Source organism: Anolis sagrei, chromosome 7 (assembly GCF_037176765.1).
Source record: "Anolis sagrei isolate rAnoSag1 chromosome 7, rAnoSag1.mat, whole genome shotgun sequence".
NCBI lineage: Eukaryota > Metazoa > Chordata > Lepidosauria > Squamata > Dactyloidae > Anolis > Anolis sagrei.
Genome location: NC_090027.1, coordinates 39127887 through 39143931, shown reverse-complemented (window position 1 = coordinate 39143931; position 16045 = coordinate 39127887). Strand labels below are relative to the sequence as shown.

General features: G+C 44.0%; 1 protein-coding gene across 3 annotated transcripts in view; it reads right to left on the bottom strand.

The window, feature by feature from the left end:
* USP2 (ubiquitin specific peptidase 2) overlaps positions 1-16045 on the bottom strand; it is an 86601-nt gene that overhangs the window by 47604 nt on the left and 22952 nt on the right. For all 3 annotated transcript variants that reach the window (XM_060787267.2, XM_060787269.2, XM_060787268.2), the window contains one exon: positions 9023-9798. In XM_060787267.2, the coding sequence (XP_060643250.1) occupies positions 9023-9754 (732 nt within the window). In that variant the 5' untranslated portion in view covers positions 9755-9798. The remainder of the gene's footprint in view (positions 1-9022; positions 9799-16045) is intronic.

Here is a 16045-nt window from a genome sequence, read left to right as displayed (position 1 = left end):
GAATAGAATTACATATATATATACACACAGAGAGAGTGTAATAATAATAATAATAATAATAATAATAATAAGATATTATAATTATATATGTTATATTACATGTAATATTACTAATAATATTACAATATAATGGTATAGTACAATATAGCAATATTTAATGCCGATACTATGCTAATAATATAATATAATATATTGTATGTATATATACCTTGTAAGCCGCTCTGAGTCCCCTTCGGGGTGAGAAGGGCGGAATATAAATGTCATGTGTGTATATATAGATATATATATATGTGTGTGTGTGTGTGTGTGTGTGTGTGAGAGAGAGAGAGAGAGAGCCCCCAGTGGCGCAATGGGTTAAATCTCTGATCTGCTGAACTTGTCAACCAAAAGGTCGGAAGTTCTATTCCAGGGAGCGGGGGTGAGCTCCTGCTGTTAGCCCCAGCTTCTGCCAACACTGAAGTTCGAAAACATGCAAATGTGAGTAGATTAATAGGTACCAGTTCTGCAGGAAGGTAACGCCGCTCCATGCAGTCATGCGGCAACATGACCTTGGAGATGTCTATGGACAATGCCGGCTCTTCAGCTCAGAAATTGATATTTATTTATTTTTTGTCATGTCAGGAGCATGAGCACCACCCCACAGAGTAGGACACGACTAGACTTAATGTTGAGGGAAAACCTTTTCTTTAATACTAATATTAATACTAGTAATAATAACGATAATAAGGTTTCAAGTTGAAACCAAGCATAAATGTCCTTGGGGCAGGGGGGAGATCATGTGCAAACAAATGCAAAAGATATGGTCTGGCCTTTCCTAGAATTTATCCATCTACCTTGCCTCTTATAGGTAAGCACACACACTATATTTAATTGCCGTATTGGGGGAATAGTAGGAAATAAATTGAACACATAGGGAAACAGATCTGGGCACCCAGAAGTCCTAAATCCACCCTGCAGCACATTTCAGCCCTCTCAGAATGAAGACGAAAGTGGAAAGTTACAAGCCTGTGCATGAGGTCAAGGGTTTACAAGACAAATTGCTCCTGCAAGAGAACACACGTTTCTGCAAAGCTGACCTGTCTCCAGGTGCATTAATTGCTCCGTTGTCCCTGTCCCCTGTCAACGGGTTTACTGCAAACAGAACCAAGTCCCGTGGAAACTTCCCCGAGTTCGAGAAGCTGCTGACTACAGACAAACAAACAAACAGATAACACTGTCTGGGAAGGGCTTAATTTTAATTTTAATAAATCTCAGGATTTGAGTCCCCTAATCCTTCCTATTTGCCCTGGTGATGGTATCTCTGGGTATCTTTGTGACCAAGCCACTGATGCCTAAGGTTGTCTTCTCACTAATGTTTTGGAGATTGCACTAAGCTTATACACTAAGTCCGGGGTCCTCAAACTTTTTAAACAGAGGGCCAGATCACAGTCCTTCAATCTGTTGGAGGGCCGGATTATAATTTGGAAAAAAAAGATGAATGAATTGTTATGCACACTGCACATATCTTCTTTGTAGTGCAAAAATACTTTAAAACAATACAATAATTAAAATGCAGGACAATTTTAACAAATATAAACTTATTAGTATTTCAATGGGAAGTGTGGACCTGCTTTTGGTTGATGAGATAGGGTTGTTGTTATGTGCTTTCAAGTAGTTTCAGACTTAGGTTGACCCTGAGCGAGGGCCGGGTAAATGACCTTGGAGGGCCGTATCCAGGACCCCTGCACTAAATGTTGCTCAAGTGTTGGAGGAGCAACTACTCTCCTTCTTTTTCTTTGTTTCCTTCCCATCCCTCATACCTTTCACCCTTTCCTTTGTCTTCCTTCCCACTTCCTTTCTTTCTTCCCTTCTCTTCCTTCTCCTTTCTTTCCCTTCTTTTTCTCTTTCTTTCCTTCCCACCCCTAGTACCTTTCTCCTTTCCTTTCTATTCCCTTTCTTCGTTCTTTCATTCTTTCCTTCCTTCCTTACCTTTTTCTGTTTCTTTCCTTCCCACCCCTCATACCTTTCCCTTCCTTTCTTACCCTTTCCTTTCCATTCCTTTCCTCCATTCCTTCATTCTTTCGTTCCTTCCTTCCTTCCCTATCACCCTCCTTTACTTCTCCTTTCCTTTATTTCCCTTATTTTTCTTTCTTTCCTTCCCATGCCTAATACCTTTCTCCTTTTCTCTCCATTCCATTCCATTCCATTCCATTCCATTCCATTCCATTCCATTCCTTCCTTCCTTCCTTCTATCATTCTTTCCTTCCTTCCTTCCTTCCTTCCTTCCTTCCTTCCTTCCTTCCTTCCTTCCTTCCTTCCCTCTTTTCCTCTTTCTTTCCTTCCCACCCCTCATACCTTTCTCCTTTCCTTTCTTATCCTTTCTTTTCCTTTCCTTTCCTTTCCATTCCCTTCCTTCCTTCCTTCCTTCCTTCCTTCCTTCCTTCCTTCCTTCCTTCCTTCCCTCCCTCCCTCCTTTACTTCTCCTTTCCTTTCTTTTTCTTTCTTTCCTTCCCACCCCTAATACCTTTCTCCTTTCCATTCCCTTTCTTCCTTCCTTCCTTCCTTCCTTCCTTCCTTCCTTCCTTCCTTCTTTCCTTCCTTCCTTCCTTCCTTCCTTCCTTCCTTCCCTATCTCTTCCTTATCTCTTTCCTTCCCACCCCTCATACCTTTCCCTTTTCCTTTCTTATCCTTCCCTTCCCTTCCCTTCCTTCCCTATCTCCCTCCTTTCTTTTATTTCCCTTCTTTTTCTCTTTCTTTCCTTCCCACCCCTAATATTTTTGGCCTTCTTTTCCATTCACTTCCTTCCTTCCTTCATTCTTTTATTCCTTCCTTCTTTCTCTATCTCCCTCCTTTACTTCTACTTTCCTTTCTTTCCCTTCTTTTTCGCTTCCTTCCTTCCCTCTTACTCTTTTCCTTATATATGTCATCTTTCTTTCCCAGTGACATCAGAGAGGGCCACTACACCTAGCAACAGGTATATATGCAATAGATCAATAGATCGATTGATCAATCGATAGATAGATAGATAGATGAAAGATAGGACGCAGTCCATAATGAACTGGACATTTCCTCTAGTAAATACATTTGCAAAATGCTGAATCCAACACTTGGTGCCCTTTTCTCTGGCTATTATCATACTACACTTTCAAAATGCTGCTATTCCACTTTAAATCCTATGACTGCTTCCTGTCGAATCCTGGGATTTGAAGTTCAGGAATGGGACTTTTAAAATGCTCAGCCAGAGCAGTCCTCAGACTCACTAAACTACAAATCCCAGTTTTCACAAAAGGCAGACATAGGATTTAAAGTGGGATCGCAGCGCTATAAAAGCATTGTGTGATAATGTCCTCATGCTTTTGGATGGCATTTTGACTTCAAAGCTCTGGTGATACCCTGTTTTTTACGTGCATAATAGCAGGGTATACCAAACATTTCCTTCACAGCTAACGGACACTACTACTAGCTCAAGGAAAAGACATGTACTTGGAAACACTCACGTACCCTGCTATTATGACCTCAGTGCCGGGAGCAAGAGGAGAGAGTCAAATAAGTTCTGCTGATGAACTCTGGCTTAGTTACAAAGTGTTCTCCCCACATGAATATCAATGCTGTTTTTTCAGGGAGAGAGAGAGAGAGAATGCATGCAACCGGTAGAAGGGGGTCCAGGTCACAGGAATGGGACAGAAAGAGCCTTCAAGAACGGCAGGACATCTCCGCACACGGCGCCAACTGGATTTGCCAACACAGAGGAGCCGTCTCGGGTGCATCGCAAGCGCCGTCCACAGCTCTGTCGTCTCTGTTGCCTTCACAAATGAACAGCGGGAGGCTGAAATGTACCCATGCGGCATATTATGTGCCTCCAACTTGTGCCATCTTAGGTTTCGTCTTCAGCAACACTTGCTCAGGGAGTGAGCCAAAAACAATGGAATCCTAAGCACCAAAAATAACTCATCGCTTTTATGGTCACCCTTTTGTATCTATGGATTGTGTATCCATGGGCCCCACCATCCAAGGCTTGAAAATATTTGTATAATTCCCAAAACAAACCTTGGTTTTGCCATTTTATATAAGGAAGGCCATTTTCCCATGCCATTGTATATAAAGGGGATTGAGCAATCATGGAATTTGGCATCCAGAAGGAACCCTGGAATGCCAGTGGATACCAAGGGCTCATTGTATGTATTTGTCTTTAGCAGGACTTTGGGGAAATCACTTTTTCTGAGCTACATTGCCCAGAAACCTTTAGCTCTGGACTGGATTTATCACATCTTTATAGTTTTCAGGGATTATAAAACATAAAAAAACCATCCTGGCGTCCCCTGGGCAACGTCTTAGCAGACAGCCAATTCTCTCACACCAGAAGCAACTTGCAGTTTCTCAAGTCATGTCCTGACATGACAAAAAAAACCCCAAAACAAAAACAAAACAAAACAAAAAAAAGGGACACAGTGCTGCAAGTGACATCTGCAGACCACCCCCTGTTCAGATATCAGCCAGCATCCAACACCTTAAATCAAGAAGTAGTTTTCTAAGATCTACAGAGATACTCTCAGGAAAACCTCAGCAAGCGAGAGTCCAAAAGTGGCAGGCTAAAACCCAGAACCTCAATCCATGGCTGATACTAGATAATAAACTCCCTCCTGGGCACACAGAAGACTGGGCGATTTGGAAGGCGCTGAACAGACTGCTCTCTAACACCATGAGATGCAGAGCCAACCTTAAGAAATGGGGCCACAAAGTGGACTCTGTAGTAGCTCCACAGACGACCTACTACAATGCAATCTGAGCCCTGCCACATGCACAATGGAGGGCCTTCTCACAATGACACCAGAGGCACTCCAAGTGGTCAGCTTCTGGTCAAAGGATATTTAGCATCATGCCAAGCTTTGAAACTTTGTGTTTTCAAATACATTACAACTGTACCCTTGGTTCACTTCTGATACGATAAATAGGGACACAGTTCTGTGGGTCTTGGCACTGATACTTTTCTGATGCCATATATATGGCAGCATCTATCATAATGCGGAATAGGGGTGGGAGGAATATTGAAAAATATTCAAAAAATGGGAGAGAAGGGTGCATTGCAAAGAGAGGCATGTTGAATGCTGTCCACACCTTCAATTCTCCTACAGGAGAGTCTTGCTTATCCAATAGGCATGGGCTATCCATGGTTCTAAAGTACTTACAAAACTAGGGAGCACTGGTGCTTTGCTTCTAAAGTGTTTCTAAAGTTGGTACTTTATTTCTAAAGTATTGCTAAAGCTAATGCTTTGCTTCTAAAGTGCTTCTAAAGCTGGTGCTTTGCTTCTAAAAGGTTTCTAAAGCTGGCGCTTTGTTTCTAAAGTGTTGCTAAAGCTTGTGCTTTGTTTCTAAAGTGTTGCTAAAGCTGGTGCTTTGTTTCTAAAGTGTTGCTAAAGCTGGTGCTTTGTTTCTAAAGTGTTGCTAAAGCTGGTGCTTTGTTTCTAAAGTGTTTCTAAAGTTGGTTCTTTGTTTTTAAAGTGTTGCTAAAGCTGGTGCTTTGCTTCTAAAGTGTTTCTAAAGTTCTGGTGGTGAAAATTTCAGAACTCTAACAAAAACCTTCAAAATTTCATTATTATTTCATTATTGGCTATGTTTATGACAGAACCAATTAGGAACAGCCATTTATAATGAAATTCTGAAAGTTTTTTTTAGAGTTCTGAAATTTTCACCATCAGAACTTTAGAAACACTTTAGCACCATTGCCCCCTAGCTTTGTAAGTACTTTAGAACCATGGATCACACATGCCTATTATCCAACATAAATGGGCCAACAGAACGTTGGATAAGCCAAAATGTTGGATAATAAGGAGGGATTAAAGAAAAGCTTATTAAATGTCAAATTATATTATAATTTTAAAAATTAAGCAACAAAACATCCTGTTTTACAACAAATTGACAGAAAAAGCAGTTCAATACACAGCAAAGTTATGTAGTAATTACTGTATTTACGAATCTAGCACCAAAACATCACAATGTATTGAAATAGTTGTGGATCCAGCCGGGAGGCAGACTGCATTGGATAATACAGAATGTTGGATGAGCGAAGGTTGGATAAGCGAGACTCTACTGTATTTCCTTTGGTCCATTTAAGGTCCCCTTTCCTTTGGATTCCCAAAGAGCTTCCAAATGCTCAAGGACAATTCATGGAAGGTGAGAGATGCTTTCATTCATCTCCATCCTGTAAACTCTACCTTAGAGGGTCTACTTTGACAAAGCCACCGCTTTGTGTCCTTTCCCAGCAAACAACACAAACCTGAGCTGTTCCTGGCAATGAATGGGTTGCTGCTGCCTGGGACTTGGGAGCCTGTAATTAGTCTGTCAGTCACAGCTCTTTCCCTGGCACCCGTCCCTGGGGTTTATGTAACAGGTATAATTGTTTAATACTTGCTTGAGAACAAACAGAAGCACACACACACACACACACACACACAAATTCCTCTTTCCTTGTCAACAGCTCCCCGAGGAACATATCAGGGCGGAACTGTCCCCGCGTGAATCACGGCGTGAGGCAGCTGTCTCAGCACATGGGAAGGGCGTGTGCAGAGGCTGGAGAAGTTGCTTCTCTGAATCTCCCGTTCCCGGAATCTCTCCATTTGAGTGCCTGCATTTTTTGAGCATTGTGTGTCCTGTTTGGTGCATCGGCCTAGAACTTTGACTTCTTTATCTGGCAAAGGAAGGACAACACTGGCAGTTCTATGACAGAATAGCATAATGCATTTTGCTCCAGTCTCAAAGGAAACGGGCAACATAACCTTGGCCATTCTTTCTCCATTCCAACTGCCACTGCCCTTGAGCCAGGGAAAGGGAAAGGAGAAGCAGACACAGCTCCATCATGCCTGGGCCTAGAAGCAAATGCAAGGTCATCCTTCAATCCCAACTGCCAATGCCCTGGTATCAGGGAGAGAAAAGATGAAGCAGACACAGCTCCATCAGGCCCAGAAGCAGATGAAAGTCCCTCTCTCCATTCCAACTGCCACTGCTCTTGCCATAGAGTGAGGGAAGAAGAGGCAGATACATCTCTATCATGCCTAGGCAGGGAGGGAAATGAAAGTCCATTCCTTCATCCCAACTGCCATTGCCCTGGGTATGGAAGAGAAGAAAATGGGGATACACACAGGTCCATTAGGCCCAGAAGCAGATGAAAATCTCTCTTTCCATTCCAACTGCCACTGTCCTTGCTATGGAGGGAGGGAAGAAGAAGGAGGCACAGTTCCATCATGCCTATGAAGAGAGGGAAATGAAAAACCATTGCCCTGTGTACGGGAGGGAAGAAAATGGGGGTAGACACAGGTCCATTAGGGCCAGAAGCAGATGAAAATCTCTCTTTCTCCTTTCCAACTGCCACTGTCCTTCCCATGGAGGGAGAGAAGAAGAGGCAGGGAAGAAAATGGGAGTAGACACAGGTCCATTAAGCCCAGAAGCAGATGGAAATCTTTCTCTCCTTTCCAATTGACACTGCCCTTACCATAGAGGGAGGGAAGAAGAGGCAGGCACAGCTCCAGTATGCCTAGGAAGGGAGGGAAATGAAATGCCATTCCTTCATCCCAACTGCCATTGCTCTGTGTATGGAAGAGAAGAAAATGGAGGTAGACACAGGTCCATTAGGCCCAGAAGTAGATGAAAATCTCTCTCTCCGTTCCAACTGCCACTGCCCTTGCCATGGAGGGAGAGAAGAAGAGGGAGGCACAGCTCCATCATGCCTAGGCAGGGAGGGAAATGAAAGACCATTCCTTCATCCCAACCGCCATTGTCCTGTGTAGAGAAGAGAAGAAAATGGGGGTAGACACAGGTCCATTAGGCCCAGAAACAGATGAAAGTCTCTCCCTCCTTTCCAATTGCCACTGCCCTTGCTATGGTAGGAGAGAAGAAGAGACAGGTATATCTGTATCATGCCTAAGCACAGGGGGAAATGAAAGGCTATTCCTTCATCCCAACTGCCATTGCCCTGTGCATGGAAGAGAAGAAAATGGGGGTACACAGGTTCATTAGGCCCAGAAGTAGAAGAAAATCTCCCTCTCCTTTCCAACTGCCACTGCCCTTGCCATGGAGGGGGAAAAAAAGAGACAGACACACCCCCATTTTGCAGAGAGGGAATTGAAAGGCCATCCCTCCATCCCAACTGCCACTGCCCTGGGTATGGAAGAGAAGAAAATGGCACACTGGGTGCAGTGCCTGAAGACCTTGGTCTGCACTTAAACACAATCAGCACTGACAAAATTACCACCTGCCAGCTGCAAAAGGCCACCTTACTGGGATCTGCACACATTATTTGCCAATACATCACACAGTCCTAGACACTTGGGAAGTGTCCGGCATGTGATCCAATACAATAGTCAGCAGAGTGTCCGCTGTGGACTCATCTTGTGGTGTTTCAAATCATCATCATCATCATTATCATCATCATCTACAAACAGAGACACAACTCTGTGGCCCAAATGATTCATTGCAACTTATGTCACAAGGATCACCTGACAGTAGTAAAGAACTAGTAAAAGGCTCATCAACCTGCAAAGGGAGTGGAAAATGAACACGCAAAAATACTGTGGGACTTTCGAATCCAGACTGACAAAGTTTTGGAACACAATACACCAGACATCACGATTGTGAAAAAGAAAAAAAGTTTGGATTATTGATGTCACCATACCAGGTGACAGTCGCATTGAGGAAAAACTCAGCCATTATTAGGACCTCAAAAGCAAACTGCAAAGGCTCTGGCATAAACCAGTACAGGTGTTCCCAGTGGTCATCGGCACACTGGGTGCCATACCAAAAGACCTCATCTGGCATTTGGAAACAATAAACATGGACAAAATCACGATCTGTCAACTGCAAAAGGCCACCTGACTTGGATCTGCGTGCATCATTCGAAAATACATCACACAGTCCTAGATGCTTGGGAAGTGTTTGACTTGTGATTTTGTGATACGAAATCCAGCATAGAGATCTTGTTTGCTGTGTCACACTGGGTTTTTGTGTTAGTATAATAATAATAGTAGTCTCCAAAGCAAAGGAAGTGCCTTACCGTAGGCTCCGTGTCCAGGAAGTCGGTCCGGCTGTCTGTCCGATCCCATTGTTGGACGGAGGAGCGGCTGGTGGGCCTCAGAGTCGGGGTGATCACTTCTACGGAAGAGCCATAGACACTGGAGGCTGGGGAGCGCCCACCTTTCCGGCTGTAATTTTCCAGGTAATCCTTGACGTAATCCGAATGCCGCGTGGACTGGTAGTACCCTTGTAGGGCGGACAGCTCCTGGCGAGTTTGGGCAAGGAAGGGACCGTTGCGGGAGGAGGTCGCGAAGGTCTCGGTTCGGTACGGAGTGGAGGATATGTGCAGCCCAGACATGTCCCGAGCCAAGTCCGAATGGCTGCTGGATTTTTTCCGGACCAAAGTGCTGGGGTAGCCAGTGCCAAAGGAGTAACCAGTGGCCCCGCCGTTGAGCCCTCCACTACCAGGGGGCCGGACCGGGGCTCTAAGGTAACTGGGGCTCAGCCGGGTGCCAGAATCAGGGCGTTGGAGGAACCTCCCGCCCCCGTCATAGTTCAACGAAGAGGAAGAGGAGGTGGACCCCGATGTCCGCAGGTGCGTGGAAGCCAGGTAGGTGGAGGGCGAGGTGGACTTGTAGCCGACTTTTTCCCTATCTGTATACAAGGTGGAGAGGTTGGAGGAATAGGGATAGGTGCCATAACTGGGAGAGGTCCGGCTGTATGTCGAAGGTGAGTCGGCGTAGCGCTTCAAGGTGGAGGAGATCTGGGACATGCTGAGGGATGGGATGGCTCTGGGGCCGGTGCTGGTGACATTGACTGCAAGGGAAGAAGAACAGGAAATGCAAATAAATGTCAGATAGAGATGTTACAGTTTGTAAACAATCTACAGGTGGAGCATCTCTTATCCAGAAATCCGAGGTGCTCCAAAATCCATGGGTGGGATAGTAACACCTTTGCTTTCACAAACGTTGTTTCATGCACAAAATAATGAACAGTATCATGTATGAAATTGCCACCCTGCCTATGTGCATAAGGTGTATATGAAAGATAAATGAATCTTGAGTTGTGACGTCAGTTCCACCTCCAAGGCATCTCATTATGCACAGTTGGCTCTCCATATTTGGGGATTTTAACCTTTGGGAATATCATTATTCATGGATGCTCTCTATGGTCAATTTCTGCTAGACATTGGCCACAACTTTGTGCAGGAGGACACCTAAAAATGCTTAAAAACAGAACCTCAACAGTGGATTGCTGTGAGTTTTCGGGACTGTCTGGCCATGTTCCAGAAGCATTTTCTCCTGATATTTCACCCACATCTATTGCAGGCATCCTGAGATGTTGTGAGGTCTGTTGGAAACTATGCAAATAAAATTTATATATCTGTGGAATAATGTCCAAGGTGGAAGAAAGAACTCTTGTCTGCTAGAGGCAGGTGTGAATGTTGCCATTGGCCAGCTTGATTAGCACTGAATGGCCTTGCACCTTCAAAGCCAGGCTGTTTCTTGCATGGGGGAATCATTTGTGGGGAGGTGTTGTTGTTGTTTATTCATTCAGTTGCTTCCGACTTCGTGACCTCATGGACCAGCCCACATCAGAGCTCCCTGGAGAAGTGTTAGCTGGACCTTATTGTTTCTTGTCTGGAATTCCCCTGTTGTTTGCATGTTCCTCCTTATTTACTGTCCTGATTTTGGAGTTTTTTAGTATTGGCAACCAGGTTTTGTTCATTTTCATGGTTTCCTCCTTTCTGTTGAAATTGTCCACATGCTTGTGGATTACAATGGCTTCTCTGTGTAGTCTGACATGGTGGTTTTGAGAGTGGTCCAACATTTCTATGTTTTCAAATAATATGCTGTGTCCAGGTTGGTCCATCAGGTGCTCTGCTATGGCTGACTTCTCTGGTTGAATCACATATGCAATGCCTTTCATGTTCCTTGATTTGTGCCTGGGCAATGCTACTGCATTTGGGGGTTCCTATGTACTTGTCCGCAGCTACATGGCGTCTACAAGTCTACAAAGGGACCATCAAATGCAGCATTGCCCAAACACGAATCAAGGAATATGAAAGGCATGCAGACTAACTCAACCAGAGAAGTCAGCCATAGCAGAGCACTTGATGGACCAACCTGGACACAGCATATTTTTTGAGAACACAGAAATGCTGGACCACTTTCACAACCACCAAGTCAGACTACACAGAGAAGCCACTGAAATCCACAAGAAACTTGTGGTCAATTTCAACAGAAAGGAGGAAACCATGAAAATGAACAATACCTGGCTACCAGTATTAAAAACACTCTAAAATAAGGACACATGTACCAGCTTCTGGAACATGGCCATACACCCCAGAAAACTCACAGCAATCCCCTGATTCTGGTCATGAAAGCCTTCACAACACATAGAACCTCAACATCTTGAGAAGTTAACCAGAACTATAACTGATGGTGAAGGATGCCTCCTTCTGGCCAAAAGAGGAACACAAACAGAGATTGAGGAGTGCTCAATGAAAAAGGCTCTGTGTGCCAAGTTCAGGCTCCTCTATAGGGTGAAGTTGGGTTTGGGTTAGTCTGATTTAGAGTGCATCTACACTGGAGAATGAATGCAGTTTGACACACTTTTAACCGCCATGATTCAGTGCTATGGTATCATCAGAGTTGTGATTTTAAAGGATCTTTAGCCTTCTCTGCCAAACCATAACTCTCATGTGCAACCCATCAGATTTCAGACTTGTCTGGTTTCAGGAAGTCCAGGCTATGGGTCCACCTATACCGTAGCTTTAACGCAGTTTAATCCCACTTTAAGTGAAATAGCTCACTGCTATGGAAACCTGGGATTTGTAGTTTGTTGAGGCATCAACGTTTGGCAGGGAAAACTATAGACTTTGTTGTCCTACAAGTCATGAATTTCCATAACATTGAGCCATGGCAGTCCAAGTGGTGCCAAATGGCATTCATTCTACAGTATAGACCAGTGTTTCTCAACCTTCCTAATGTTGTGACCCCTTAATATAATTCCTCATGTTGTGGTAACCCCCAACCATAACACTGTTTTCATTGCTACTTCACAATTGTAATTTTGCTACTGTTATGAATCGTAATGTAAACATCTCAGCTGCAGGATGCATTTTCATTCACTGGACCAAATTTGGCACAAATTCCAGATACGCCCAAATTTGAATACTGGTGGGGTTGGGGGGAGGGATTGATTTTGTCATTTAGGAGTTGTAGTTGCTGGGATTTATAGTTAATCTACAATCAAAGAGAATTCTGAACTCCACCAATGATGGAATTGGACCAAACTTGGCACACAGAACTCCCATGATCAAGAGAAAATACTGGAAGGGTTTGGTGGGCATTGACCTTGAGTTTTGGAGTTGTAGTTCATCTACACCCAGAGAGCACTGTGGACTCAAACAATGATGGATCTGGACCAAACTTGGCATTGATACACAATATGGCCAAATGTGAACACTGGTGGAGTTTGGGGAAAATAGACCTTTGTGTTTGGGAATTGTAGTTGCTGGGATTTATAGTTCACCTTCTATCAAAGTTCTCTCTGAACCCGACCAATGATAGAATTGGGCCAAATTTCCCACACAGAACCCTCATGCCTTGAAGGGACTTGCTGGTGCAAGCCTCTCTCCAGCCTCGCATGCTCTCCCTTGCCTGCGCATGCGCACCACGCTGCCATGTGCTGAGCACACCTGCTCTCCCCTCCCCACTTGGAGTCTCAGAAACAGCCCTTCCCTTGGCTGACAGGTTGGGCAAACATAGTGGAGGATTAAGTTCTTGTGGGTTTTTTCAGGCTATATGGCCATGTTCTAGAGGCATTTCTCCTGACGTTTCGCCTGCATCTATGGCAAGCATCCATAGATGCAGGCGAAACGTCAGGAGAAATGCCTCTAGAACATGGCCATATAGCCCGAAAAACCCCACAAGAACTTAGTGATTCCAGCCATGAAAGCCTTCGACAATACATAGTGGAGGATGTCTTTTTGTGGGAGGATTTGCTGTCTGTTTCCAAAAAGAAAGAGAAGGACAGGAGGAGAGATGTTCAGCCTTTTCCGTGTTTTCCGATGGTCTTTGGCAACCCCTCTGAAACCCCCTTGTGACCCCCCCAGGGGTCCTGACCCCCACATTGAGAAACACTGGTATAGATACACCCTATTAACTCCCCTTACAGCGTGACTGTAGAGTCCAAAACAAACATTCGTCAATACAATAAACATGGACACATTAAGAAGTACACTAAACAAAGCTGAGTTCCTGGTGAGGCAAAAAGAATTCACGGGATCGGGAGGTGTACCATGTGAGTCCCATGAGAGATTGTCACAACACAAGGTGTGCCATGACTACAGCCACAAGCAGACAAAAGTCTCATTCAAGGCCTAAGGCAGGACTGGCCTATTTTCTCATGCGCAGAGTTGAACGCTTGCCCCCTAGCGACACTTTGCTTGCATTCGGATTTGCCTTTGTTGTTTTAATTGTAGGCTTAGTCAATTCCAGGAGTCATAGTTTCCCTTTCCTGCCCCCCCCCCCCCCCCAGTGTTTGTTATATACAAACACTGAATGTTTTCCATTTTCTCAACCTGGGTGGGGTCATGAGGGGGGGGGGGTTTCAGAGGGGTCACCAAAGACCATCAGAAGACACTATTTCTGATGTTCTTAGGAACCCCTTTGGCAGAGAAGGCTGAAGATCCCTCCTTCTGCCCTTCTCTTCCTTTTTGGAAATAAACAATGTATCCTCCCACCAAATGCCTTCCTCCTACTGTGATTGTAGGTGAACTATAAATCCCAGCAACTACAACTCCCAAATGTCAAGGTCTATTTTCCCCAAACTACACTAGTGTTCACATTTGGGCATATTGAGTATTCCATCAGTGATCATACTTGGGCATATTGGGTATTTGTGCCAAGTTTGGTCCAGATCCATCATTGTTTGAGTCCACTATGCTCTCTGGATGTCGGTGAACTACAACTCCAAAACTCAAGGTCAATGCTCACCAAACCCTTCCAGTATTTTCAGTTGGGTCATGGGAGTTCTGTGTGCCAAATTTGGTTCAATTCTATCATTGGTGGAGTTCAAAATGCTCTTTGATTGTAGGTGAACTATAAATCCCAGCAACTACAACTCCCAACTTTACATTTTAGGTCTGCTTGTATGTTTTCCACAAACGCCACTTCCACCTTTTCGCCCATGCTCCAGCATTATTTTCAATTTTAATTTTACATTTCGCCTTCACACAGTTTTAATTGAGTGTTGTCTTATTGTTAATGTTGCATATCTTATTATCCATGTTTTTTTTTTATTTTAATTGCTTGTATTGTTATTATTGTGTGTATTGTTGTATTTGGGCTCAGCCCCATGTAAGCGCACCGAGTCCCTTGGGGAGATGGTAGCGGGGTACGAATAAAGTGTTATTATATTATTATTATTATTATTATTATTATTATTAAATGACAAAATCAATTCCCCCCAACCCCACCAGTATTCAAATTTGGGCGTATCAGGTATTTGTGACAAATGTGAATGTTGCAATTGGCCACCTTGATTAGCACTGAATGGCCTTGCATTCCACAGATACATAAACCCCACAAACAATCCGGGCCAGCTAAGAACTCTAGAATCAGGATAGTAAATAAAGAACAACACTCTGAAAACAGAGGAATTCCAGATAAGAATCAATCAGGGCCAGCTAACACCTCCCAACAAAGGATTCCCCCAGGCAGGAATCAGCCATGCTTTGAAGCTGCAAGGCCATTCAATGCTAATCAGGCTGGCCAATTGCAACATTCACACTTGCCTCAAACAGACAAGAGTTCTTTCTCCCACCCTGGACATTATCCCACAGGGATATAAACCTCACTTGCCAAGTTTCCAACCTTTGAGGATGCCTGCCATAGATGTGGGTGAAACATCAGGAGAGAATGCTTCTGTAACATGATCAGTCAGTCCAGAAAACTCACTTGCTGTTGCTGTATATTGTTTTGTGCCTTCAAGTCATTTCCGAATGATAGCAACCCTAAGTAGTAGCCTATCATTTGGTTTTCTATGTAGGTTTTGTTTAGAGGCAGTTTGCTATTCCCTTCCTCCGAGGCTGAGAGAGTGTGACATCCAAATGTGTGTCAATGGTTGTGCGGGAACTGAAACCCTATCATTATAGTCCAATGCTGAAATGACGATACCATGTTCAGCTTCATACTCGGTGTGCATAAGCAATATGAAGCAATGTAAAACTTTGGATGAGTTTAAGCATCCAATGGAAAGAAGCAGGGAGAGTGATCAAGGGAATGGAAGCACAGCAAAGAGAAGAGTTTTAGGTATGAACAATCTTCTAGATCTCATTTTTTTGCAATGCTAGAGATTTGGGGACTGAAGGAGATGGTTAAATTATTACATCCTTGTCAAGTGTAAAACATATGGAAGACATCATGGATGATTGCCCAAATAGCTGCTGAAATCCTCATCTTGAGACCTAGTGATGTCACAGATGGTCAGCCCAGGTGATCTTACTAGAATGATGTTACTATAGGTCACTCCCAGTGATGTCAAACAGCATGCTACATTAGGCATCGATGACAGCTCATAAGAGTATGCCATTCAATGAAATGCACCAATATAAACATTTTAAGGCAGCACTCTCACCCTGAGATTCCTCCCTTTTGGAGAAGATGGGCCAAACCCTAAAGCTGTCACAACTCTACCAACAACTGGTTCATTTTTCCATTTCAGAGAGATGACTGTTGCAATGAACGCATGCGCCACGGCATTTAGGTGCCAAAGTATCCAATGGATGTTTTACTCATTGTTTGACTCCTACCTTTGGAGCCACACAAGGTGCTTGCCCTGGGCAACCAGCTCATTCCTTCGTGGGATTTTTCTCCTCCGACTTCTGCCAGCGCATAGTTTGGATCACTTGATGGAGTCATCTGGAGCACTTTTGCAAAGTGAGCATCTTTTCTCCTAAATACATTTGTTGTGGCACAGAATGCTCTGACTCATTGAGGTTTCCATGTTTCTGACGTCGGTGTTGCCGGCGCAGCCAAAATTACACCACAAAGGG